The 27,902-nt window shown below is 32.2% G+C and overlaps 1 protein-coding gene and 1 long non-coding RNA gene across 4 annotated transcripts in view; one reads left to right on the top strand and one right to left on the bottom strand.

Moving 5' to 3' along the window:
- Positions 1-1,813, top strand: part of LOC145285963 (AP-3 complex subunit beta-2-like) — a 119,693-nt gene extending 117,880 nt beyond the window's left edge. For all 3 annotated transcript variants that reach the window (XM_080134491.1, XM_080134490.1, XM_080134489.1), the window contains one exon: positions 16-1,813. In XM_080134491.1, coding sequence (XP_079990617.1) covers positions 16-314 — 299 coding nt within the window. In that variant the 3' untranslated portion in view covers positions 315-1,813. The remainder of the gene's footprint in view (positions 1-15) is intronic.
- On the bottom strand, positions 1,665-27,044 carry LOC145285968 (uncharacterized). Its single transcript, XR_013869086.1, has 2 exons — positions 26,496-27,044; positions 1,665-2,467 (listed from the first exon to the last, which is right to left on the bottom strand). It is a non-coding gene; the product is annotated as an uncharacterized LOC145285968 (long non-coding RNA).
- Between the last annotated feature and the right edge of the window lie 858 nt (positions 27,045-27,902).

Genomic DNA, 27,902 nt, shown 5'->3' with positions numbered 1-27,902 from the left:
TTTTTTTTCCCTCAGGTAAACTGGCCGGTATGAATGAGAACACTGCCAATGTGGAGCTGGCTCCAAACCACCGTACTGCTGAATCCCTGTGTATGTGCATCCATCAAGTAGCGAATGTTCTGCAAGTAGCCGCAGCAGACGAAAACACATACTATTTTGCAGGCAAAACTCTTGCAAGCCAAATTCTCCTTTTAATTACGGTCAAGGCAAACATTGAAGAAGGCACGGCTAAAATAACAGTGAATTGCGAGAAGTTAGTAATTGGTTCCATGATGACAAAAGACATTCAACACATTCTTAGCAAGGCAGCATAACAGTATACACTCACACTTATCGGTTCTAATCCTTATATACATTTTCTATGGGTATTGGACTGAAAGAAAGCCAGAATATGAATTTTTTTTTATTATTATTAAAATGGAAAAAAAAAAAAGAAGCCTTTCCACTGACCGAATTATTCACACATTTAAACTCTTCATTTTGTTATAAAGTATCTAAAAATGGGTATTACAAAAAATAAACTGTTTTGGTTTTGCCTTATCTCTGCAGCTCTTTTTTTTTCACTTTAGGCTGGCAAAGTAAGAGATATAAGTTTTGGAAATAACTTTTTTTCAGTCTTTTTTTTTATTTATGAATTCACAAAAATATTAAATTTCAATGAAAAAGCTGTTTTCTTCATTTTTCATTTTAAAACAAATTTAAAGTTATTTTTATAAATAAAAAACATCTAAAACAAGTTGATAGAAAATTTTTGTTGAAATAAGAAGCTAACTCATCTTCCTTGCTTGGTCAACCTAAAAAAAAAAAAGGGGGGGGCATCTGTCTTGGCCCTTGCGTCACTAATCGTTTTTAAATTAAACCCAACACTTATTTTACATGTTTTGGAGTATTTTACATATTCTGAGTTTGACTTCAAAGTTTAAAAATTGCCAGTCAGTTACCAACTTTCACAAATAAGGCTGAAAACTACATCTGCTGAAACATGGAAATTCTTAAAATTATTTAACCCTTTTTATTATTTGAAACAAAACAAGCAACTACTGAGGCGAGCAAATAAGGATTTTAAAATCAAGTTGCAAGAGAATCATGAATAATTTATGGGAAATCATTAAATTAGCCTTTTTGGAACAGAGCAAAATAAAAATGGAAAGATAAAATTGCAGTTAACAATTTTGTTTTACAAGGCCATCAAAAACTCAGTATTATTTACAGAACATTTTGTTTCTTGTCCAGAATTTCCCCTATATGAAAAACATAAATAAATCTGTGGTTGTGATAAAACGAAAATATATTCCAAAAGTCAAGTAAATTGATTAAGCAGTTTTATTTTTAAATAAGAAAATCAAACTTTATGAGCAAAAGAGAAGTGTCTGTTTCGTCTGCTTATTTGAAAAACGAAAGAAAGGGCAGATAACTCAATAACTTAAACTTACTAGATTTATGTTGTAATGCCTATAAATTCCCATTAACCACTTACAAATGATTTTCTTTATATAATAAAACTACTTGATCAATTCACAAGATTTTTGGAATATATTTTTATTTTGTCATGGGTACATACATCATACAGATTTTTCTTTAATGTAGGAGGAATTCTGGTAAAAAAAATCAGCATTTTTTTTCTTTTCTCTCCATTTCCTTAAATAAAAACAAAAAAATGCATATCAAAATTAAATCATGTAATTATTTTTTTTATATAAAAATTACATCAATCAAAATTCTTTTCAGCATTATCAACATACTTTTATAAATCAATTTAGTTAAATTCTTGAGTTCTTATCCAGAATTCAGCCTAAAAAAAAAAAAATACAAAGATTTTTGATATACATACACATCACTGGACGAAAATGTCATATACCAAAAGTTACGTAAATTGATCAATTTTTTTTTTCTTTTTTAAGAGGAAGTGAGACATTGTGTTTTGATCAACCATGATAAAGGGAGACAACTATATTCAAACAATCAAGATATTAAAATCAATCTTGAAATGTCTACAAACTTGTACAAAAAAAAATTACTGATCCACTTTTGGAATGACATCTTTGTTCCAGGACAGGTGAAGACCTCTTTTTCTTTCTTTATTTAAAATTAGGTTGAACTCTGGATATGCACTAATCTTTGCTTATAAACTTGCGTTTATTTTCAACATGACCAGTATTATTATTATAGTCATGGTTTTCATTCTTTCAGAAATTGTTAGAATATTAATTTTATGTACACATAGTATCCTTGCAAAAACGTGTCAATATTCCAGGTCGTTAGCTTGAATTTTCTCTCTGCTGTTTTGCCGCTCGTAATTCTTTGATAACTACTGCCAATGCATCAGGGTTGACTTGAGCCTCACACAGTTGGATGCAAATAGAAAGAGTTTCAGCATCCAGGTTTGTGTTTAGAACATTTGACAGAAGCATAAAGATATCCATTGCTTCACGAGATGCACTTATACTTTCTTTGTTAGAACCCATTCCTACAAAACAAAAAAGATATAGAATTAATAATTCAACCCAATGAAAATAAAATTAGTTACATTCAACATTTCATCTTTATTCCTCAGACTTTCTTAGGATGGCTGATGTGAAGAAATACAGGTTAAAATTTGAAATATATGGTACATATAATTTTAAATGATCTAGGCTAATTAAATTCATTCTAAATCTCTCGTTTAATCTGCAAACACCACATTCCAAACCAAACTTCCCACTTATTAGCATCTATGAAAAAAGGAAACGTCTTCCCTTCCCTTATTCGTCTGGCAAACATCTTGCTCTTCACAATAAAGTGATGGTTTGTTTAATGATAAAATCCTGCTCATAAAACCATGTGAGAGATTAGTGGGAAAGCAATTCTCAATTTTTTTTTTTTTTTTTTTTTTTTTAATAGCAAATTTAATTATTGGGAATTATCAAAAATAATGGTCTCATCCGGAAAACCCAGAAAATGCTTCAAATCTATTTTGGCATAAATTCATCAAAAACGCAATGAGAAATAAAGCCAAACTTTCAAAAAATAATCTTCATTAAAGAAATTAAGATTTTATTATTGGACTAGCGAGGGGTACCCGGCGTTGCCCGGGTGTTTGTAGGTGTGTGTGGGGGGGGGGGAAGTAAGTATGAGGATCGAACCCAACCCTTGAGACAAAGTTGTAAATTGAAGTGTGAAAAAAAAAAAACGTGTAACGTTAGCATGTCGTGGTGGGGCAATGGTTAAGGAAAACATGTTTGAATTTATTTAATTACTTGAATTTAGCAGGTGCCCGTGTTAATAAGTTTGACTGTGGGATTTCATTTACTGCTAAACGCTTCCCCCCCCCCCAAGATGTTATAGGAAAAAGACTAACCCACATGCGGCGAGCGACAAATGTTGAATATTTATCTTCCCGAAATCGAGCAAATTAAATAGACAAGCGAGCTTCGTTGTTAACTGAGATATTACGATTTGTATGTGATATAAAAAGTTGTGAAGTGAGCGACCGCTTCTCTGAAAAAAACCTTTTGTAGACACACAGAAAAAGCGAACACACATACATACATTTTCGCTTTTATATTTATAGATAATATGGTGCTTGTACAGAGTCCTCCTCACTGAAAAAAAATCTTGTATATATTAAATTGTTTTGAACACCAATACATAGTTAAGGCAAAATAAATTGTTTGGGACGATTGAAATAATTTCTAATACTATTGATGTTTACCCATTCACTTATTTATTCAATTTTTTTTTTTTTTTATCGTCTATGCTTGAAATCTATGATGTCATGGCAAAGCAATATCTAATTATTTTAAGGTAATGGATTAAGCTCTATAAATTGAAATAGTTCAGAATGTCAGACTGAAGATCTCCGTTTTGTGTCATGGCATCTGGTTTCGGAAGGAGTTAAATTCTGTGATGAATTTACTATGTTTTAAAAAAGATTGTGATTGACAGAATCTCTATTTATATAAAATTGTGACTTTATATCTTTCCAAAGATAACTGGACACAATCGATTTGAACTTGAATGTCACGACAGGTATCAACTTTATTTATACCAAGTTAGTCAGTAATAACTGACACAAAATGAACTTAGCATGCCATGTTCAAGTTCCTTTTTTTCTTTCTTTTTTTTTTAAATTAATGGTTCACCTCAAGTCTGGAGAGCTACTGAACGATAATATGTTACCTAAAACAAAACATTGATAAGCAGAAAAAAAACTGATAAGCAAAATAAGTGAGGTTAGTAGAAAGACAATGGAGAAAGTGGGAGGGGGGAGTTACAAACACATGCACAAAGGACATCTTCAATAGGATGGTTAATTAAGTGTGGCAATGATTGAAAAAAGACCAGCTGTAGAGGTCGATATATTTAGAATTGGTTAACAGGAGTAGTAACAAGTTTTATGACAGTTTATGGGCTGTCTTGAGATAGTTGATAGGTTGTGACTTGGAGTAGATCAAGACAGGCTGCTGTCAAGTGACAACTAAGATGTTGATGTTAGTGCTTAGATGTTCGTTTTTCTCAATGCTGTCAACTGATTGTGTTGGAGTTTGTATCTTCTTTTGTTTCTTGCCTCCTTGACATGGCCAGAATAGAAGATGATGGAGAAAGGAACTATGACACACAGCAATGGGATTAGCAATTGTTCGGAGGGATCATATGGTTACACAATAAGAGATTTTTAGTTGGACCATAAACACCATCATGATGCAAGGATTATACATTAGAAAAGGTATGATCATATCACTCTTACCTCCAGTGTAAAATAATAGGACAGGGCAATTCATCTAGAACTTTCTTTCTATAATCGTATCAAACAGAATTCTGACAACCTCAGAAAATCAATTGCTGTGGTGGAAAAAAATTTAACTGTAGAGAAGCAATCGTTCTAAAAGTAAATAACTCTAATCTCAATTTCAACTGAAAAGGTGATTAGGCATAATAAATCCAACATTAATGACTATATCTAATGCCCCATTGGCGAAAAGAGTAACCATGATGACTACATTAACCACCTTGAACATACTGTTTACTAACAAGGCTATATACAAGCAACCACAATGTTAGAAAGCTAAGAAAACAATTTTTAAATATTACAGAAATGAATAAGGGCGAGAAAGACAACTATTAATACAACAGTGTGTGTTATTTTGTGTCACGCTTACATCTTTTTCTTTCGAGTGACTGTCGTTTAATTATGACCTTCCATTTCTTGTAATAATTTTACCAAGAATTCTTCATAAGTTTTGGTTTCAGTTTCATTATAGCTGAAGGAACTCGAGTTATATATATATATATATATATATATATATATATACACACACACTTTTCTTTTCAAGTTTGGTTTTGATTGAAGCTGATGCACACAAGTCATATGGATATTTTTTTTTTTTTTTTTTTTTTTGGAAATCACAACTTTATAATATATAAGAATCGATAGAAAATTGACTATAATAAATACAAAATTTGCAGAGATTAAAATATATTTAAGGGTATTTAACAACCAGGCTATGCCAGGCATCCCTGCTAAATACTTTTGCAGTTTTAACAAGCATTGCAATAACATCAAGACGTCTCCATTTACACTGAATATCCACAGAATGCCAACATCCATATATTACATATGAAAGAATCCGTTGTGGAATTTCCACAGGTCCCACTAGTTCAGGTGAATAACAGACTCTAGTGTCTCATAAGCAGTTTCAAAACTCATTGCTGACTAGGGTTGTCATGATTAGGGTTATGACAAGAAAATATTCTGTTCATTATTTTGACTCTCGAGTATATAAGTTAATATCTTAGATATTTTTATATAGAGTGAAGTTGTTCTCGATTTAACGGTGTCGGATATATACTTGAGAGTTAAAACAATGATAAGAATATTCTCTTGTCATAGCCCTAGTCATGATACTAGTATTTTAAAATAAAGTTACTCAGTACCATGGTAGAAAAAATATATAACTAGCATTACAAGTATGGATCTTGAATTTTTCGTATGTGCAACTCTTCAGAAGTTCAAAAATGGTGTAAAAAAAAAAAAAAAAAAAAAAAAAAAAAAAAAAAAAAAAAAATTGAAATAAACAAAAAACAAACGCGCACACTCACATCAATATAAGGTACATATAATACAGTTTCAAAGTGGAACATTGCTGTTCATGTATAGATGAAATGGACCAGATTGTAAAATTATATGGATGTTTTGATGAATGAATAAAGATGTGATTTTTGGAATGTAGCACCCTACTGTTATATATATCTTCTTTTATTATATAAAGGAGAAATGTCTGTTAGCGTGTTTGTATGTCTTGCAAAAACTTTTGAAATCCAAAGCAAATAAGAATGATTCTGGTACTGTCTTAAAGGACGGGGGCTGCATAATACAAGATGCCTTTAATAAGTGTACAGGCATTTAAAATTGCTGTAGACTCTTGAAAATTCAGTGTTATTGTTATACCTCTTATGAGATAATTGACCAATTTATGATTTCAGGTTCAAATGAACAGCTACAACAGGAATTGGAATACACCCTACTAAAACCTGATTGCATTTTTGAGATTTATCAGCTGTGACAATCTGGGCAGTTTAGAAGAACGATATGCTATAAAATTTGTTTTAAAGAGCAAATGCTCAACTGAGCTTCAATCTATGCCCCCCCCCCCTGAAAAACATTCGCAACAATCACTCATCTAGCTACAACCACTATCAACTATTTCTTCTACTCTATGTCCAAAACTAAACACAGATTCCATGAACAGTTTCTTTCCTAGAATTGCCCATCTGTTTAACTCTATACCACCAATCTGCTTTCCAGCTGACAACATGGTTGTTTCAAGTCAAATATAAACAATTTCTCGTTGAAGCATCTTCGGAAATCAAATTCGATCCATTTTCCAACACTACCGATCATTACAGTGTTGTTTCCTTGACAACCTTATCCTTGAGTGGCCTTCGGGCTTTGATAAGCAGTGACTCCCTTGTAAAAAAAAAAAAAAAAAAAAAAAAAAAATGCTACAAACATATGGAATGTTTCAAACTGCTTTTGACCATCTTGCATGGATTGAGCATCAGTTTTTGAGTGTTATAAGAGATTCAAGAAAGGCAAGTAGTCTGTGAGGGATGATGAGAGGTGGGGGAGGAGTCAGGAAGTCAGAAAACAAGAGTTGATTGGCCAAATAAAGAATTTCATGGATAAGGACCGTTGTGTGAGACAATAAGTGCACAGTTTGATGTCAGTGTGAGAACTACACACTTATTTGCGAGAAACTGAAGATGTGGAAGATTTGCGTGAAGTTTGTCCCAGGGATGCTCAAAGAAGATCAGACTATTTGACCAAGATGGGCATCAAGACAGTTCCTCAAAAGTGACTGAAATTTAGAACAAAATATTCATTTTTTTTCTACCTTAACGACCACAGAATCTGATGGGGGAAGGTGTTACGTAAAATCGTATCTTTCTAAACAATTTCAGTATTTGTGCATGCGTAAACCATGTCATCTCTTGGATATATGTTAACTACATAAATTTGCACCAATGAGTACGGGCATTGACTAAGAAATATTTGTTTTTGTGTTCGCCTTAAAGAAGACGTTTCATTTTTAACATATTTTTGAAAAGATTTCGGTAAGCTTTTGCATTTAAACAGGGTTAAAAGATTTTTTATTTGCTAATATTATCGTTTTTTTTTAAATAAATTTGGGATGCTGAAAACATGCACACATTTTTTGTCCTTATTGTGCAGTTCATGAAGCATTAAACATAATTTTTTTTACTATGCGTAAGAGCAGTAGTCTGTGTTTGTATGTCTAGCTAAAACTTAAAAAATACACAAAAAAATGCTACAAAGTTGGTATTAACCCCGGAAAAATAACATCTAAAATTTAGAATAAAAAAAAGATTCATTTTTCTTTGGGGTGTCAAGTATTGGATGTTATCAAGAATTTAACACAACTTTTAATGTTATCACATATTAATACAGCATTTTTTTCAAATTGAAAGACGCTAACTCCAGATTTAATTTATTGTTTCTTAACTATTGTCATTTCTTTACAAGGAAAGGGTGATTGAGAGAAACTTCGTTTGGAGGCATCCTTAATTTTTTTTCATGCTATCAGCAATGCTTTGAAGACCTCCTAAGTTTTATTTTTTCTCCTCACACAAAAAAAGAATTTCTCTTCTAGAATCGGGGAATGAGAACACTAACATCTATTTAGGTTTTTACAGGGCCCCGGGCAATGCAGGTTGGTTGGTTGTTTTTGTTTTACGGCATATCAACCTTTTTCAGGTTATTTAATGCCGAATCTAGTTATTTTGAGGAACGATTTTTTAATGGAGTATATTTGTTTTTTAAGTCGGATTCTATTTAACCCATAGTTGGGACCCTAACAGGTACTACCACTCCGAGTCAGGGTGGACCTGGGAGCAATGGCAATTAAAGGGTGGCTCCACACTCCCCAAGGCCTGCAAGCTGGGGCCTCACCATCGGATATAGTTTTAGGTCATCGGGCAATGCTGGGTAGCCTTGCTGGTAATAAAGAGACAGAGAGAGAGAGAGTCACAAACAAGGCAAATGAGAAAAAAATAAAGTGAGCAAGTAGAGAGGACAAAAGATAAGTTGAATTGAACACAATTGGTCAAACATCCGGTCAGAAGAGGAGGAGAGATCACAGGGCCGAGTAGTTAAATGTGGAATACTAGAGTACAAAACATAAATGAAAGGAAAAAACAACAGTAAAATATTATATGGTATATGTAAAATAAATGTCATTTATTTCAAAGATTTGTAGCAGCATAATCTTGTTTCAAAAGTCGTCAAAACTACAAAAAGTGATACTTTTGACAACCCTACTGCAGTCATTAGAACAAGCTAATGAAGAAGAATTGACAAATAAGAACAGAAACAAACTTTCTAGTCTGCAGTTTGGTAGGTCTGTAACAACATATTAGTCCTTTTTAGTTAGTTTAATGATCAAACAATAGCTATTGTAAACAGTTAGTTGAACACAAATTGCTATTTTACCTATAAAAGGGGCAGGGGTCATACATTTCTTGACAGTAATAATGCGTAACTTAATCAGTTTATCAAACTGAATTTGTGATGAAGTCAATTCAATAGTCTGTGGTTGATTGATATCCATTAGGTTAATAACACACTTCTATTATAGACGTAATGGATAACATCACAGGACTATGAAATCGGGTTGGTCAAATTAAAATACTATGAGGTTCAATTGTGCATTAATATCATTGGGAAAGCTATGAACCCACAATTGTTTCCCATTCAAGAAATCATAAATTTATCAGTTATTTTGATTTTTTTCAAAACTTGCATTAACAGTAAGTGTTGATTTCTTAACAAAAACTTAGATTGTCTTTTTTTTTTTTTTTTGAGGAAAAAAAAAAAAAAAAAAAAAAAAAAATTGCTAAAAGATTTAGTAAACCGGAAATATTTGGGATCCGAGTATCATTATTAGAAAATTGGTTTCATTTTCTTTCTCTACCTCAGTCTTTAATTAAAGTAAAACTTGCATTTAATTAATCAATTGCACAGGTATTAATCGTTATGGCTCTAAACAATACAAAGATGGTTGATATACTATAAAACCATAGAAATAGTCAATGTTAAAAATGAAAGTTTACTTTATTATTAAACTAGCAGGGCTACTTGTCATTGCCTGGGACCATAAAAAAATAGAAGAGGTTTAAAAGTCTGTGTAACATTATTAAGTTAAAACTTCTATCGCTCTACTTCTCTCAATCAATCTATCTTTAATTCTTTCCCATTTTTCCACATCCCTTTCCTCCATCCCTCTTTTATATAATACAAGATGGAAGGATGACAATTCGATTTCCGTTTGATGAAAACTGGTTTTCTTTTCTTTGTTGCAGACCATCTACTAATTGGCCAGTTGTGTACAATTCCCATGAGCAATAGGAGCCTTCTATCATGTCTGAAAGTGACACAATGTTTAACTAGCAAGATCGGAGAGGTGTCAAGTTTTGACAAAAGGACCATCGCAACCACCTTCAAAATACATCGCTGGATTGCCACATATAACAGGGACGTACCCAGGGCGATGAAAAAGTTTCCAGCCATGGTCTTTGGTGTGGTTTCAAGTGAGGGCCACATCATGTCACCTCACATATTTGAAGTTGGCTTGAAAGTTAACACCAAAGTATACTTGGATGTGGTAAAAAGTGTGGTGATCCTCTGGTGCAATTAGGTGACCGCTGGCAGATCCTGGGTGTGGCAGCAGGACTTGACGCTGACTCACAAGTCCAAAGATACCCAGGCTTGACTTCAGAAGGAAGGCTACGATTTTGTACCCTTCTCTCACTGCCCCCCTCCTCCCCCGAACTGAACCCACTGAACTACTTCGTTTGCTCATATGTCGAGAACATCACCAACATGATCTCCCACAACACCAACACTAACCTGATCACCACCATCTGCCAAGTATTTGTTGAGCTCCTGCTGGCGCTTGTGGAAAAGGCATGCTCCCAGTTCTAGACCTCTAATAAGGCGGTGATAGAGGCTGAAGGCGGCTACATCAAATAGATGTCAGCTCTACTACATAATCAAGTTACCTGAATTCATTTTTTTGATAAAAGTTTTAAAATAAAGCCATAGTGGCTTTAGGGCGACAATTTTATCATTCCACCTTGCAGATAACATTGCAAATGGCTGAAAAACCGGCCCTCACCCAATGATACCCAAAGAATGAATAATTTTATTTTAATTTTAGATATTATACATCCGAGGCATGCCAATCAAGAACATATTTAGGTAAAAATGGAGCAGTAAAATGGTACATGTTGTTAAATAGGAAAAAATAGCACAAGTGCAAAAAAAATAAATAAAACCTTCAAAATAAGTTTAGCAAATGAGTATTTTCAATCAATTCCAAGCAAAAGATTAGAGAAAAAAATAATTGAAAGATCTAATCATGTAATGTACGTCCTCCCCCCACAATGTATCGTTACACTTGTGAAAATACATGCACACATTATATGGACTTTATAATAATCCAAAACTTAAAAAACAACTCTAAGTAAATATTTAGATTCAAAAAGAATTGGAACTATATTCAGAATCAGGAAAAATATTGGAATCGTCTCATCACTGACAGAGGTCACCATGAACACAGATCAACAAAAATGCTGCAAGTCAAATTGAATTAGGTCTGTTCCCTTAATGAGGTAGTGTATTGAGTTAATCCGTGTCATATAATTTAGCTGTTCATTTTATGAGTGAGCAATGAGAAAGGACAGGCGTTATAAAAGCAGAACATTTTTTCAAACAATTTATGGAGCTGGGTGTAGTGCAATGGCATTCAGGTTAACCCGGGTTCTTCGTTGGTCTGCACTACATCCTGAATTACAATGGATCATGTATGGTGGACTTGAGCAATGTAACATGATATAGATTACCAATCAAGGAGCCAAGTTTTTGATGGTTGCTGTTCAGATTCTCAGTCGTCCACCAATACACTTGTGCCACAGACGCAGAGACGGAAGATTACATCACAAATTAATTCTCCCTATGAATGATAAACTACATGCATAAACATTGAATACGTTGCTGCAACAAGAAAGATGAGAGAGATTTCAGATTGCAGTGTTGGTGGAGAACTGTAGTTGGGATACGATCGACCTGCTTGCAATGCAAGATGCGAAGGAAGCAGCTATTGTCAAAAACTTCTAGCTTCTGCCAATCACCCGTTATTCACATAAAGTTAGTACCAAAAGCGTTACATACTAATAATAACAAGCTAAGCTTAAAAAAAATGTCCTTGGTATTGTTCACCTTTTTTTCTACATGCAATCAATTCTTTCGCTTGACATTTTCTGTGAGAAACTCATTCATAAGTGATGACTCGACAATTGACAATAAATAAATCATGCAACAGATTGTTTTTGTTTTTTTTTAAATACATATATTTCTATTAACCCGTTTTATGTATGACTCTCTGCATCATTATAATAATGTTTTACATGCTGGCATGTGTTGGACGGCTTTTGGAAACCGATTTCTAAACTACCCTATCTCTTAAAGTTCTGAATTTTTTAGATGAGGGCTGATTGTTTACATTACTTTTATTAATCGGACTATTGTTCTCATCTTGAGTGTTATTTGTGCAACGTTTTGGTGGGATTGGCTTTCGACCATCCTCAGGTATGTTGGTTGTTGTTTGGTAAAGAAAAGAGAAAAGCCATTGGCAGTAACTTTTCTCTTTTCTCTACCAAACAACAACCAAGATGCCTGAGGACGGTTGAAGGCCAAACCGACCGAAAAGTTGCACAAATAATACTCAAGATGAGAGCAATAGTCCAATCAATACAAGTAATATAACCTATCTTTAGCCAGGTGTTGATTTATTCCTCCTTCTCAAATCCAATCTTTTCACCTCTTCATGTTTTCCTTGGTCTCTCTCTACCAACTGACTGATACCTCAACTGTTCTACACATATTACTAATCCATGTACTCTCATCTATTTTATCAATGCAACCAAACGAATAAAATCTCCTGTTCTTCCAAACTAACCCATTTCTGATCAGATCTTTATCTCCCGTTATCTCAAATCCTTCCTTATCACTTTCTCCCATATTTTCATTAACTTTCCTCTGTCAATTGACTCTCCTTTCGCAACTGTTCTACACCTAACTTGATCATGCTTATCTATTCTATCTGACTAACTGGTTATTAGTGCTCTGGTATACTTATAAAACTCTGATGCTCGTGGCTTGTTATCTTTCTGGATTGTTATCATGCACATTTCATCTCCAGTGATGAAAAGAAAAGAGAAATGATGCATAAATAAGTAAAGCAGAGATATACATAGATCAGAAGCAGAATAAGGTCCGTCAGAATTTTCTGGGCAGTTTATCTAAAACACCAGAAAATGCTGATCCAATGAAATCACAGCAGGAAATAAAATAAATAAAAAAGTCACACAAATAATCATCAATAAAACATTTGTTTGTTATTATTGGTTTATTACAGTGTAATCCGGATATAAAAGACTTTTTCACCAGTCCTTACAGCTCTATTATATCCGGGGAGAGGGTTCTTATATCCGGGTTACACTGTACATTAACACAGGCTCTAATTTGGGATCAGAGAAAATCTCTCTTATATATGTTTTTTTAATATTCTGGTCTCTGATATCCGGGTTACACATATAAAAATAAATTTATCTTAATAAAAAAAAACAAATCAAATGAAAATTAATAATAAATATTTATTCATGAAACTTAATTTACAATAAGTTTTTTTTCTTGATTTGAATTTTAGTTTTAAGGTTTTGTAAAAATAGTCCAATAATTATTCATTGAATTTTCTTCCTAACAACAAAAAGAATATTGTTTTTATTTTTCAATTAATTTTTCAATGAATTATCTTTGTAATGACAAAATTTTTTTTTTTCATTGAAAACAATTGTCCAGCATTTGTTGGAAAAAAAAAAAAAAAAAAAATCACAACACTTCCATTCGGCACCTTCTGAAGTTTTACATAAACTGTCCGGAAAATTCTGATGATATCATTCTACACAAGTACCTTGTTTTTGCGAGAAACATCATTAAACAAATGATTTGTAGATGTGGAGATAAACAAAGTAAAACAAAATGAAAAATTAGACTAATACAGAATTTGAACCTGTGTCTAAAAAAGAGGAATTGCCTAACGTAGATGTCTTATTTTTAACGTTGTTTAGTTATATTACCAACAAAAAAAAAAAAAAGCATAAAAGAAAGACACTGTCAGAAATAATTTCCAACATTAAATACATAATCAGTCAATTCTATTTTGCTCATATGAGGCAGCAGGAAATATAATTACATTGGTGGAATTTTTTCCACTATGTAAGTGTTGTTTAATTAATTTTAAGTTTAATTAAAATCTGTAATATTTATTTATTTTTTTTTAATTCTAGGTTTATAAAATTACAGATTTTTTATCCAAATTCAAACAATGTTTACATAGACCAAGAAAAAAAAAATTAGTGAAGATGGTAACAACATTGGGTGGTCGCTCTTCTCAGGCACAGGTTTGAATTCTGTAAGTTTCATTTTACACTTTATGGTATTCTCTGTTCACTCCCCAGCTTCGGCGATTTTCTTTTTTTTTTTATAAAAGGCCATTTAAGGATAAGGTTGTCAAGGAAACAACACTATAATGATCGGTAGTGTTGAAAAATAGATAGAATTTGATTTCCGAAGATGCTTCAACAAGAAATTGTTTATATTATGACTTGAAACAACCATGTCAGCTGGAAAGCAGATTGATAGTATAGAGTTAAACAGATGGGCAATTCTAGGAAAGAAACTGTTCATGGAATCTGTGTTTAGTTTTAGACACAGAGTAGAAGAAATAGTTGACAGTGGTTGTAGCTAGATGAGTGCTTGTTGTGAATGTTTTGCAGGGAGGGGGCATAGATTGAAGCTCAGTCGAGCATTTGCTCTTCTTTATGAAACTATACTATCTGTAAAAATATTAGCATAAGAAGAAACAGCAGTATAATATAATTTCTTAATTTTGACATTGGTTGATAATATGGTTTACAAAAAAACTATGATCGTGATGTCATAAAGGATGAATGGCAGCTTTTGAAAAGTTGCCAAAAAGCTGCCATTACTTTGGCTAATTCTGATCTATCTATATCGCAACCAAATAAATAATAAATATTGATTCAACCCCTTGCACTAAAAAAATGACGTCATGTCTAAAGTCATAGCAAGCAAGATTTGTTGAACAGTCAGACTGTTGATAATAAAAGATTTTTACAAATTTTTTATGGATTTTTAACTACTATTAATATGATTACATTTATGGCAGTTTTTTTAACTTTAAATTCTAGCAGTCTTTTTTATCGATCTTTCCTCAAATTTTATAAATTATTTTTATAAATATGATTACAAAAAAATTTTTTTAATTTTTTTTTAATCATTTCCCCTCAATCTTAAAACCACGACTTTTGTCTTAAAACAAATTAAAACATGTTTATGCTTTTTACTAATAAAATAAAAATTAATTTTTTCTTTTCACATGAAAACACGGTTTTCATTTTAAGAATAAACTATAATATTCTGCAAATATCTAAGCTTTTATGTGCGTTTATGTAATAGTGTCAAAATACATACTTATAGCAACTGAGCTACACAAACGTTTAAAAAAAAAATTGCCAGGCTAACTGTTACTCTGATGAATTCCTTCAACGGAATGAAACATTTGCGATAAACGTATATTTTATACTACTGTAAAGTTCTGGAGCAGTTAAACCATGGAATGAGATCTCAAGTTAAATGGAAGAAAAAAGATAAGCTTCGTTTTCTTTTCAATAAAGCTTATTTACACCAAATAATGAAATTCCAATTTACGTCACGTAAATTATTTAGTAAGAGGAATTTTTGACACTACTGCTAAACTTTACTAGAAACATTTTTAAAATAAACAACGGTGCTTATGCAGAGAAGGCATCATACAATTTTTTAAGAGTACTTTTAAATTTAAGTTTTACGGTATCTTGTTTATTAAACTGTTAGATGAAAGTACAGAATAGTCATAAAGCACCCTCCCCTCTCCATGTTAAGGTTTCTAAATATTATTTCGGCATTGTACCTTCTCTGCATAAGTACTGAAAAAATAATAAGAACAAGTCATAACAATTTAAATTGTATACATGAAACAACAAACTGAAAACTGTTGAAGAAAACATAGTTGCCATCTTTATGAACTTGAGCTATAGTTTTTTTTTTTGTTGTTGTTTTTTTATGGCTAGCACCTACTTGTTTATAAAGATGGCTACTTTATTTTTCCGCCATATTTTTTCATTTACACTTGCTTTTTATGTGTATGTCCATAATTTTTTTTTTCCACTAATAACAGTGTAAATAAAAAAATCCATGATAATGAATTAAACATGATTTAAATATAAATCCATAATAATGAAATAACTTATATAGTTTGTTTAAAAGACAAATTAGTTGTTAATAAGCATACCTTATAAAGAAACAAATCAAAATGTTCTTTGATACACCAGGAATGCATGAGAAAACATTTTGGTTTGGAACTAGAACATTTTCTTTTTTACATTAAACAAGGCATAATACCCTAAAGCGTTAAAAATCAATACAGTTAAAAGAAAAAAAAAATTCAACATAATAAAAAAACTCATTTAAAGTTTTATTTGAAAAATAAATATTTATCTATAAAAGATAAAATGTTTAAAAAAAAACAAAAAAACACATTGTTTTAGCCTTGTAAATTTCAAATTTTAATAATCTATATATTAATACGATAGCATGTGTGTTATTTTCTGTGCCACGCTTACATCTGGGTCATTTCATTATGTACTTCCATTTCTTGTCATAAATAATTTTACCAAGAATTCTTCATAAGTTTTGGTTTCGATTTTGATTATGGCTGAAGGAACTCAAGTTATCTATCTATATAAATTCGTATTCCTGTCTGTTTGTTTGCTTATTCACAATTTGACTAATATATACAAACGGTTCATTATTTTATTATTTCATTCATTGCTATATATACTATGATTCTTGCAAAACATACGATTAAGAGGTGACTTCATTAGCATATTACATTAAGGAAAATCGATTTTATTAAATAGCAGTGTGTTAGTTATTGTTTATAATGAGAGAATTGTTTTAAGTGTTCTATTTAAGTTTGTTATTTAAATTTGATTTATATTCATAACATTTTATTTAATTTATTTTTACTGATATCGATTTTTTATAAACCGGTTTGAGTTATTTCCCCTGGGCGTCAACTTTGCTATTTTTGTTTTTGTTTTCTTTTTCGGTGGACATTAAAACTAAAAACTTTCAAATATTATTTTTGGAATTAGTTTAAATAAAATAATTTCCGTGATTTTGCAATTAACGTTGTGGTCCAGTGGATTTTTATTTTAAAATAAACAAACAATCCAATTCAACTACGATTCTTTATTCAAATAAAAAACAAACAAAAGAAATTTTCATTCACATTTTTTTACCAGTTTTTTTTTCTTCACATTTTTTTTTACATCTCATAACTGCTAATTTTTTTTCTTTTAATAACACAATAAGTCATAACTCATCATTTTTGTAACATAAAAACGTTTATTTTGATTAAAATAAATTCTACTTTGGTATTTTTGAAACTGAATTATTTACAGTTTGTTTTCGTTGCAACAGACCATAAAGACAAATCTTTCTAGACAGAGGTAGCATAAAAGAAATTCGCTTAAACTGAAATATAGTCATAAAAAGGTGCTCAATATCCGGAGAATAGTTTCTCTTCGTATCCCTTTTGCTGAAATATTTGGTGGAGAGTTTGTCACATACTTCTTTTTTCGGGGCTGATGACATTTACGTGTTTTCAGTCATTCTTTTATTTTTGTTGGGGTAACGATGGAGTTGACATATAATAATGAAAAACTGCTTAATATTCTTAGTATAGCAGGTGTGCCCAAACTGAACTTCATGTCGACCCTGGCAATGCTGGGTATCTATGCTAGTGTGTGTGTGTATATATATATATATATATATATATATATATTCATAAGTTTTTATTTCGGTTTCAATTCAAGCTGATGTACCCAAGTCATATGGATATATTTTTTTATTTTTTAAAATCACAACCTTATAATATATAAAAATCGATAGAACATTAACTCTATAATAATATATACAAAATCTGCAAGGATTAAAATATCATATTTAAATGTATTTTACGACCGGGCTTTGCCGGGTGTTCATGCTAGCTTAGATAAATACTTTTGCAGTTTTAACAAAAAAGCTACAATAATATCAGAGCGTCTCCATTTACACTGAACATCTACAGAATGCCAACATCAATATATTACATATGAATAAGTCCCCTGTGGAATTTCCACAGGTCCCGCTAGTACATAAATAAACTTATAAGTATCTCTTACTTTATTATATTTCCACGGCAAGAAATTCTCTCTTTTAATTGCATGTTATAAATAATTCCTTGTCTTTATCTTTAGGGAAAAAAAATAGTCACTTTTGAATGATTTTTGTAATTACACTCTGCAATTCGATACAATGGAAGGACTTCCGGTTGTATCTTCAGACATTATTCCATGGCATCAGCAGGTTACGTGACTTTAGTGCAAGGGCTATCTTTAATGTTGTGGTTGCGTCTATATACTGTTTTTTACTGTTTTATTTATTTATACATCATTCTATTTTTCACTATGTCAGATGAAGTGTGCACGGTGATAAGCAAGTAAGATAAAACGTATCAGAGCATACTAAATTATCCATGACTAATGGATTCAATATTTGTCATATTTATTATACTAATAGGGCTACCCAGCGTTGCCTGGGGTTAAAGTGTAAAATTTATATTAAAATTTCAATCTCATTTCCCTTCCACCTTCCCTGTACCCACCTCATCTTTCTTTTGCACTCAGCCCATCCATCAATCTGCACATACGGTAGCTTCCTTCTGTCTTGACAGTCTATGGATACCCATTGTAAGGATGCCTGCATATGGAATCTTTTTGTGGCAATCTCCAACCACACCTATCTTGAGTTGGCATTGTTAAATACCAGTGGCAAGTGGAGGTTCAGGACGACTGGAAAAAATGCCGAGATAAGCAGAAAGCACACACAGCACCTAGAATTCCCAAAGGCTCACCCATCTAGTACTAGCCAGGCTCAATATTGCTTAACTTCACTGATCTAACGAGAACCGGTATGTCAACATGATTATGCTGTACATACACACACACACACAAACTTATTCTGGAATACAAACATACAGAGACAAACAACTACTTTTATGATGTCATCCATTTTTAAGTAAATATAGCATTAGCAATATTGATAGCTTTTTAATTTAGTGATTCTTGGTACTGACAAATTTAATTTTAATTCCTGAAATATTTTATGAGCATAGATTTCCCAGAATAAAATAAGAAAAAAAAAATGAAAATTTAAAACACTAATAAAGTATTTTTTTATGTTTTCTCTTACATAAATCGAATAGCAGTATGGATCACATGTACTAAGACAACTATACAGTTCTAAGACAAATATGAATTATATCCCTCACCAAGAAGGGAACATATGACCAGAATTCAAGAATGCACATTTTAAAGAACTAAAAAGCTGAATTGAATACCAGTATAAATTAACATTTACATGGGCATTTTATTCACCCTCTCATCAATGTATGTCTATGAGCCTTTAATTACCACATTCTTTTCTAGGCTGGTCATGAAGATAGAGACCCTCAGTCTGTATATAGAATTACTACTAGTTCAGCCCAGCTTTGCTAGGTCCCAATCCACTGTTCATAACTATATGTATATATTAAAAACCTACATTTAAAATTTCAAGTGTTTTGACCTGAGTTTGGTAGAGTTTGCAAAGGTCAACTCTTTCAACTTTGACCTCTTGGCAGCCAAATTTCTCCCCAAAAACTGATTAAAAAGCTTACTGCATGTCTGATTACCATTTATGTAAAATTTCAAATGTTTACATCCAAAATTAGCCGAATAATTTGCAAAGGTCAAATCTTTTGAACTTTGATTCTTGGTAGCAAAATTTTCTGCCAAAAACCAATTAAAAAGCTTGCCCTATGTCTGAATACACTTTATGTAAAATTTCAAATGTTTAGACCAAAAATTGGCCAAGATATCAAATTTTCTTTTAACTTTGACCCCATTAACATTTGTTTTGGGCTCAAATCAGGTTAAAATGTTTGATCTATGTCCAAGGAACTTACATCTAAAATTTCAAGTGTTTAGACACAAAATTGGCAGAAGAGTTTTCAAAGTTCAAATCGTTGAAATTTGACCCCTTGACAGCGAAATTTCTGGCCGAAAACTGATCAAAAAGATTTTCCCAAATCTCAATACCCCTTATATTAAATCTCGAGTCTGTAGACTGAAAAGTGACAGAGTAATTTGGTAGAGAAATGTACACACACAGACAGACACATAGACAATTTCAATATTATAAATATATAGATTAATCAATACCAACTAATACAAGTTTCAAACATGCTTCATCTCCTACATATGATCTAGCTTACCAAATCTGTCAGGATATCTCTTAGCTCAACCTGCTATGTAGCCCCAATTAATGTTATGATTTCCAGAATAAGATGAGAGAAAACGAAAAATTTTTAAATTTAATAAAAAGAAAATCTTTGTTTTTCTTCTTCTACACAAATAAAACAATATAAATCTGAATTATGGATCACATTTACTACAACAAATACACAGTTCTATAATAAATATGAATTAAAAATACAGTTCTAAAATAAATATGAATTATACCTTTCCCTCTGAAGAGATCACATAACCAAAATTAAATTGTTGCCATGCCGACTGTCATAGTAAACTTAAAATGGTGTGATAATATATACCTATTTACTACAATGCCTCCCCACGGGACAGAGTTAGACACCAGGGTCGTTTTTTTTAACATGGAGAAAAGGTACAAAAATAAAAAATTGTCTCAGTCGTGAAGGACTGTTCCTCCACTAAAAGAGAACGAGAAATGGAAGTGCAGCATCTGAAGAACAAATACTACACTTTGATCTTGGCCAAAAAAAAAAAAAAAAAAAGACAAAATCGGAAGTGAAAAGAAAATTTACAACTTTGATGGATTTTCAGTATGCATTGCAATGTATTTTCTTTTTTTGCGAAAAAAATGGTAAAAACTAGTATAAAGTAACCTAAGGATGACTTCATCCTTTAAAATCAAACATATGTGACTTGTGACCAAGATGATTAATGAAAATAACATAATACTTCTACCCAATAATGGATGACAGAACAAGAATACTCTACCTTTGTGGATTAAAGAAAATTAAATAAAGAGTTCAGTTTAAAATTCAGTATAGGTCCCCAAATTCGAAATAATGTTCCCCAAGTTTTAAAAATGGTTCGTGTCCAGAATTCCTCCCATATTAAAAAACAAAAAGAAAGAAAAATCCGTATGATGTACGTCGCCATGATGAAATGAAAATATCATGTTCTAAAAATCACATAAATCGATAAAGTAGTTTTATTTTTATAAAGAAAATAATTAAGTGATTAATAGGAATTTGTGAGCATTACAATATAAATCTAACAAATTTATATTTGAGTTATCTCCCCATATTGTTTCTTGAACTTGTTTTCAAAATAGTGGGTAAAAGGAAGAGTCGCTCTTTAGATAGTCATAAAATTTGATTTTCTTATTTAAAAATAAAACTACTGGATCAATTTACGTAATTTTTGGAATATGATATTTTCGTTTAGGCAGTTTTTTTCTTTGTTTTTTTAGTATTGTGGGAAATCTGGGCAAGAACCATCTTCAGTATGCTTCAACAACTTCACCGGGACATGATATACCTCTCCATCATACTGTACATTGATACTCTATGGCTAATTTGGATAACTTCCGAACATTTCTATCAGAAATACCTCAACACTTCATATTCAAAAAGAATGTGTCCTCTATAGTACCGGACCTGACCGAAAGTTTAATTGATGGTATATATACCGCTTCATACTCTCCAAGAAATTCCAGCAAAAGCCCGACAGCCAGCCGTGGTTCACTCCAGAACGTGCCATGGCCATGTGCAGAAATCACTATTTGCATTGCTTCCAACATATTAGATGTTGTGAAACTAAAGCTATCTTTAGGATTGCCAGCAACCATTGTAAAAAAGTAATAAAGAATGCAAGATATTCTTATGCTCAGTACATCAAGTTTAAAGTAGCTGAGCAGCAGCTTGGTTTATATATATATTATTCCTTAATTGGAATTCATTTTTGAGATGAGCATTATATATTAATTTATTTTTATTTCGGACTATTAGTCTCATCTTTATTAGTTGTTGTTTTTTGATCTTTTATTGGTTTTTTGTTTATTCACAACGTTTCGGCCAACTATTCCTCTGGCCTTCATCAGGTGGTAACCGCGACGGATAGGAACTTCGAATCTCCTAACTGCATTCTCAGCCATCACTGCCATCCGTAGTTGTTGTCGTCTCACCACATTTTGACCAATTAACCTCTGGTACGCTTTGGGTGGGATTGAAACCGCTATCTTCAGACAATGTTCATCTAGAACTGTAGAGATTCAACGTCTCTATCAACTGCGCCACGGGCCCCGAAGGGCGATCAAGGTTGGATTTTTTGATCTTATAAATCCACGTTTATTTATTATCTGATCTTCCATAGTCGGGTCCGTACCGATTGGTATATATATATATATTATTACTTAGTTGGAATTCATTTTTGAGATGAGCATTATATATAAATTTATTTTTATTTCGGACTGTTATTCTCATCTTTAGTAGTTGTTGTTTTTTGATCTTTTATTGGTTTTGTTTATTCACAACGTTTCGGCCAACTATCTACAGTTCCAGATGAACATTGTCTAAAGATAGCGGTTTCAATCCCACCAAAAGCGTGCCAGAGGTTAATTGGTCAAAATGTGGTGAGACGACGACAACAACTTCGGATGGCAGTGATGGCTGAGAATGCAGTTAGGAGATTCGAAGTTCCTATCCGTCGCGGTTACCACCTGACGAAGGCCAGAGAAATAGTTGGTCGAAACGTTGTGAATAAACAAAAAGAAACAATAAAAGATTAAAAAAAAAAACAACTAATAAAGATGAGAATAATAGTCCGAAATAAAAATAAATTAGCAGCTTGGTTCTCACCAGTTTTGGCAAATAACAAAGTCCTGAACAGAAGCGTGTCCTCTATCATCATCGATAGACCCGAGGTAATTTCGTCAGTATCTGATAAAGCAAAACTCTTTGCCAAGAATTCTGCAGCAAATTATATCCTTTGCAATCAGATCCACCTACCCACCTATATTTCCTCCTGTGACTGAAAACACACTATGCGACATACAAGTATCAGTATGTGATGTTGCCAAGCTTATCAAAAACCTTGATTCCAGTAAATTCCGATCGCATTCCAGTCATAGTGCTCGAAAAGCTTCAACCAAAACTAGCTCCCATACTTACAAAGCTGTTTAAACCTTGTCTTTACGAGAAATGCTTCCCAACACCCTGGAAAACTTCATTAGTCTGCTCCATATTTAAAAATTTTGGAGGTCGGTCATCTCCTCAGTACAGCCCAATCAGTCTCCTGTGCATTATGCGCAGACATCACATCCCAATCCAAAGTTAAATCCCTACTTATTTGCTAGAATTAGACACAAGGTTGAGAAAATTTAGTTCTCACAAAAAAAGGCCCTATGAATTGGGACAAAAAGTAAGTACACAGGTTATGGCCCATTATATACTTGGAAATGGATTATGTAATAAAAGATGAATGGTAACTTTATGACGTCATCAACTGCGTATGATAACAAGCAAGCAATGTCCATAAAGTTTTAGTAGTACATACAGACTTTCTAAATATCTTCTTTAAAAAGATTAAGAAATGCGATGTCTATTTTTTTTTCAATGTCTTCTGGGGATTCTCTTCATTTTGAATCTTTTTAGTTAACAAAAAAAAAAAAAAAAAAAAAAAAGTGATTTAGAAAAAATTAAAATATTTCTAGAAGAATTTTGAAAGAAAAATAAATACAAGACGAAAAGCATTTATTCAACAACAAAACGGGAAACTCATGTTAAATCAGCAACAATTCACAACTCTTCTTCATCATTTGTAAGGAAAGGAGGAACCTCTAAAATACCCTATCGACGAAGTAAAAAAAAATAAATTAATTAAACAAACAAAAAAAAGGTAAGCATATTGTATGATTGATTTATTTAATTCTTTTAGCCATCTCTCTTTCTTTCCTTTTTTATCCGAGTATCAAATATTTTAACGTGTCAGTAAAGAATTTGGTGCTTATTCGGATTGGCACATATGGCAGTAATTTAAAATAAAGAAAAAAGTATGATGACCAGTCACGGAACGAAAATGAAATATTCCAAAAATTACGTAATTTGATTAAGTATTTTTTTATCCAGAAAATCAAGTGGCGGACCTGAACAAGAATCACCCCCACCTATAATTTTTATAGTATGTTTTAGTATAGTTTTTGAGGTTGGGAAGGGGGTATTTCGAAAGCCGTTCTTAACATCGGGAGGTTGGGTGTGTTTATAGTATAAACATAGTATAAACTTTATACTATGCTGAGTAAATACCAGCTGCCGAATACCGGTTAAAATTATAGTGGGAGTTGGAGGGGAGGGGGAATTTCCATTCAGGTCTACCAATCAAGTTTTACAACTAAGCAAGTTGCAGTGTTTTTGTCCGCCATGATTAAATACGATGAAATAAAAAAAGGAAAGACAACTTAAATCGAAGATGATAAACCCAGTCTTATGTTCAATGCAGTTTAGTAGTAAAATCGCATATTTTGATTCTCTTAGTTTTATATGTACCCCCACGGCGATGTGTAAAACGTCAGTAGTACACATTTTAATAGTGACGTCAACATTTCGTGTGTTTGTGTTAATTTCTATGGATAAGCATTTTATTAACGAACTACACAGATTAGAGTTAATAAAATAAAATTAATTTTAACGTCTTCTGTTGACACATGTATTTAAAAACAATGTCCTTTACAAGCCTCCGTACATTTTTGAAAAAAAGCGCCAAACATAAGGACCAGTGACCACCCTCTATCAATTTAAATAATAAAATCAAAACGAATTTTTTTAAGGTTGATTTTGGATTTACAATTTTTATTATCTCAATAGTCTTATATTCTTTTATATGAATATATTTATATACTATTGGAAACCTGTTATTGAAAAAATCCATTTAAACTTCATCTCGCGTAATATTTGAATTTTAAAGCTTTTTAAAAATAATTATTTTTTAGAGTTGTTTTTTTTTTTTTTTTTTGTTGTTGTAATTCGAATAATTATATTACCGAGAAATCGGTCAGTTTTTACGATGTGGCCCAGTGGCCCACCCAGCGTATTATAAGCACCCCAACCTCCCCATGTTAAGAACAGCTTTCGGAATAAACACCCCAAGCTCGAAAGCTGTTCTTAACATGGGGAGGTTGGGAAAAATTGACCGAAAAATCACATCGTCACGAAACGGAGATGTCATATTCCAAAAACATACGTAAATGGATCAAACTTTAAAATAAGTTAAAACACAGGTAAACAAAAGGCATAACTTATCTTGCCTCTGGTAACCTTTATGGTAGGTAATGTCGAAACATACAAGATATAGCCACCAAGGTTATCCTGACGCTCCGCACTTCTTTGTTTACCTTGGAAGTGACGTCACACAAATCTTATAATACGGATGTCGGATGGCTACAATTGTAAAAATAATTTGTTTTATTTTTCTTTCATTTTGAGCTCCTTTTTTTTCCCTCCCATTTCTTATTTTGAGCGGAGAATTTATTTTATTTTCCTTTTGAGCTCTTTTTCCGATCAGGCGTTACCTTTTATAGGTACTCCTGCACTTTACGACCCGAGCTATTTTTTAACGCTATTATTTAGAAACCTATTATTTAACATGCGGAAGGGAGGGTGTATTGTAACTATTCTGTACTTTCACCTAACAATTCAATTAAAAAAAAAAGGTAAATATGAAGAATTACTCCACCCTCAAAAATTCCTTTAAAATTACCACTCTTTAAGGTTTTCGGGGTCGCTGAAAACGAAAATAACGTTTAAAATTACGGCAAACGAGTAGTTTCCAAGATATGAAGAAATGTTAGTTTTAAAAAGTTTACGTTCATTTTACGTTAAATTATTATAGAAAAGTGATGATCGCCCACTTTTTAAAACTAACATTCCTTCATATCTTGGAAACTACTCGTTTGCCGTAATTTTAAACGTTATTTTCGTTTTCAGCGACCCCGAAAACCTTAAAGAGTGGTAATTTTAAAGGAATTTTCGAGGGTGGAATGGAGTAATTCTTCATATTTACCTTTTTTTTTTTTTTTAATTGAATTGTTAGGTGAAAGTACAGAATAGTTACAATACACCCTTCCTTCCCAATGTTAAATAATAAGTTTCTAAATAATAGCGTTAAAAAGTAGCTCGGGTCCTAAAGTGCAGGAGTCCTCCTGCACTTTAGGACTCCGACTGCAGTACCTATAAAAGGTAACGCCTGATCGGAAAAAGAGCTCAAAATGAAAAAATAAATTCTCCGCTCAAAATAAGAAATGGGAGAAAAAAAAAAAAGTTAAACGGGAGAAAAAAAGGAGCTCAAAATGAACAGAAAAGTATGTTAAATACTTTAATATTTTCAAATCGACTGCCACGGGAACAGATATGAATAATAAAAGGTTAAAGAATAACCAATTTAAATAGTAAATTAAATATTGCCGCCATCAATTATGCAAGGTTCGAGAAAGACGAAAGCGGAAAAATAAACGAGCACATGTTTTCAAAACGTTTTGTTTATTAAAAAAAAAAAAAAAGGTAAAGAGTTCACGAAACGCTAAAAAGATGTGCAACTAAAGAATATATATAATGGCAAATAACAGGTTTAGACTTCTGGTTTAATTATATTAAATATCAAAAGCTTGTTTTAAAGAACAAAAAAAAACTTACTGAATTTTTATGAGAAAAAATTAAAGTGGTGCTAAGTGCCAATGGATGGGATGGTTTCAATTTACTTATACAACTTCCGGTTTTCTTTTGATGAATCATTTGCCAACTTCCGGATCACGTGATTACCTTATTTAGTTATTTATTTATTTATTTTTTAATACATTTTTAGACCTTATAATATTTTCTTCATGGCTTTCAAGTACAAATGTTATTTGCAAAGGAAATAATATCAAATAGTTTGTTTCCTTAGTTTCTAAAATTTTTATTTTTTTAGTCCTCAGAAAGGATCGATGTTTTTCTCACTTTTCGTTATTCCGCGACTCTTCTGATTTTCTCAAAATTGGTTTTAACACGAAATTTTACATGAATTTATATGACCATTGCGTGAAGACAAAAATCTGTGAGGGAATAATTGTTTTTGAAATATGTAAAAATTGCCTTCATTCTTCTCAAACTTGTTAGAAGTTAATAGTTATTTAAATGAATGAAATACAAACAACCAGGAATGCATGTTTCATCTGCTACGTAGAGCCGGAACAAATCCCCAACAGGAACATTTCATAGCGATCACCGCTTCAACGCCTACGCACACGAAGAACGCGCAGGAACATGACGTCGTAATGCGACTGCACATAAAACAAGAGGAACTATTATTTAATTATTGGAAATTCTTTTTTTGGTATTATTATACAAACACCGTGACAGCGTTAGGGTTAGGATTAGGGTTAGGGTTAGGGTTAGGGTTTAGGGTTAGGGTTTAGGGTTAGGTTTAGGGTTAGGGGTAGGGTTAATTCGCTGTCACGGTGTTTGTATAGTTTTACCCTTTTTTTTTTAGATGAGTAATTTGTATATTTTTATTTAGTTAGTTGCGGACTATGTTCCTCATCTGTATACTTGTTGTTTCACAACGTTTCGGCCAACTATTCCTCTGGCCTTTGTCAGGTTGTTAACCGAGACGGAATAGGAATGCTGAATCTTCCACTGTATCTTCAGTAATTACTGCCTTCCATAGTTGTCGTCTCACCACGTTTTTGGCCAACTAATCCTCTGGCCGGCTTTGAGTAGGATTGAAACCGCTATCTTAAGACAATGCTCACCTGGAACTATAGAAATTCAACGTCTCTATCCATTGCACTACAGGTCCCGTTGCATTTTTTGGTCTTATAAATCCAAGTTTTTTGTTATCTGATCTTTCATTGTCTGGTCCCTACCGAATGGTATATATTATTTCATTATTCGAATTTTTTTTTTTTGAGATGAGTAATTTGTATATTCATATTGTATATATAGATTCAGCATTCCTATCCCGTCCTGGTTAACAACCTGCGAATGGCAGAGGAATAGTTGGCCGAAACGTTGTGAAACAACAATTATAAATGTGAGGATAATAGTCCGCAAATTAAAAAA

This window comes from Euprymna scolopes, chromosome 10 (genome assembly GCF_053919585.1).
Source record: "Euprymna scolopes isolate OS-2025 chromosome 10, ASM5391958v1, whole genome shotgun sequence".
In the NCBI taxonomy this organism is placed as follows: Eukaryota; Metazoa; Mollusca; class Cephalopoda; order Sepiida; family Sepiolidae; genus Euprymna; species Euprymna scolopes.
This window is presented reverse-complemented; position numbering and strand designations above follow the sequence as displayed.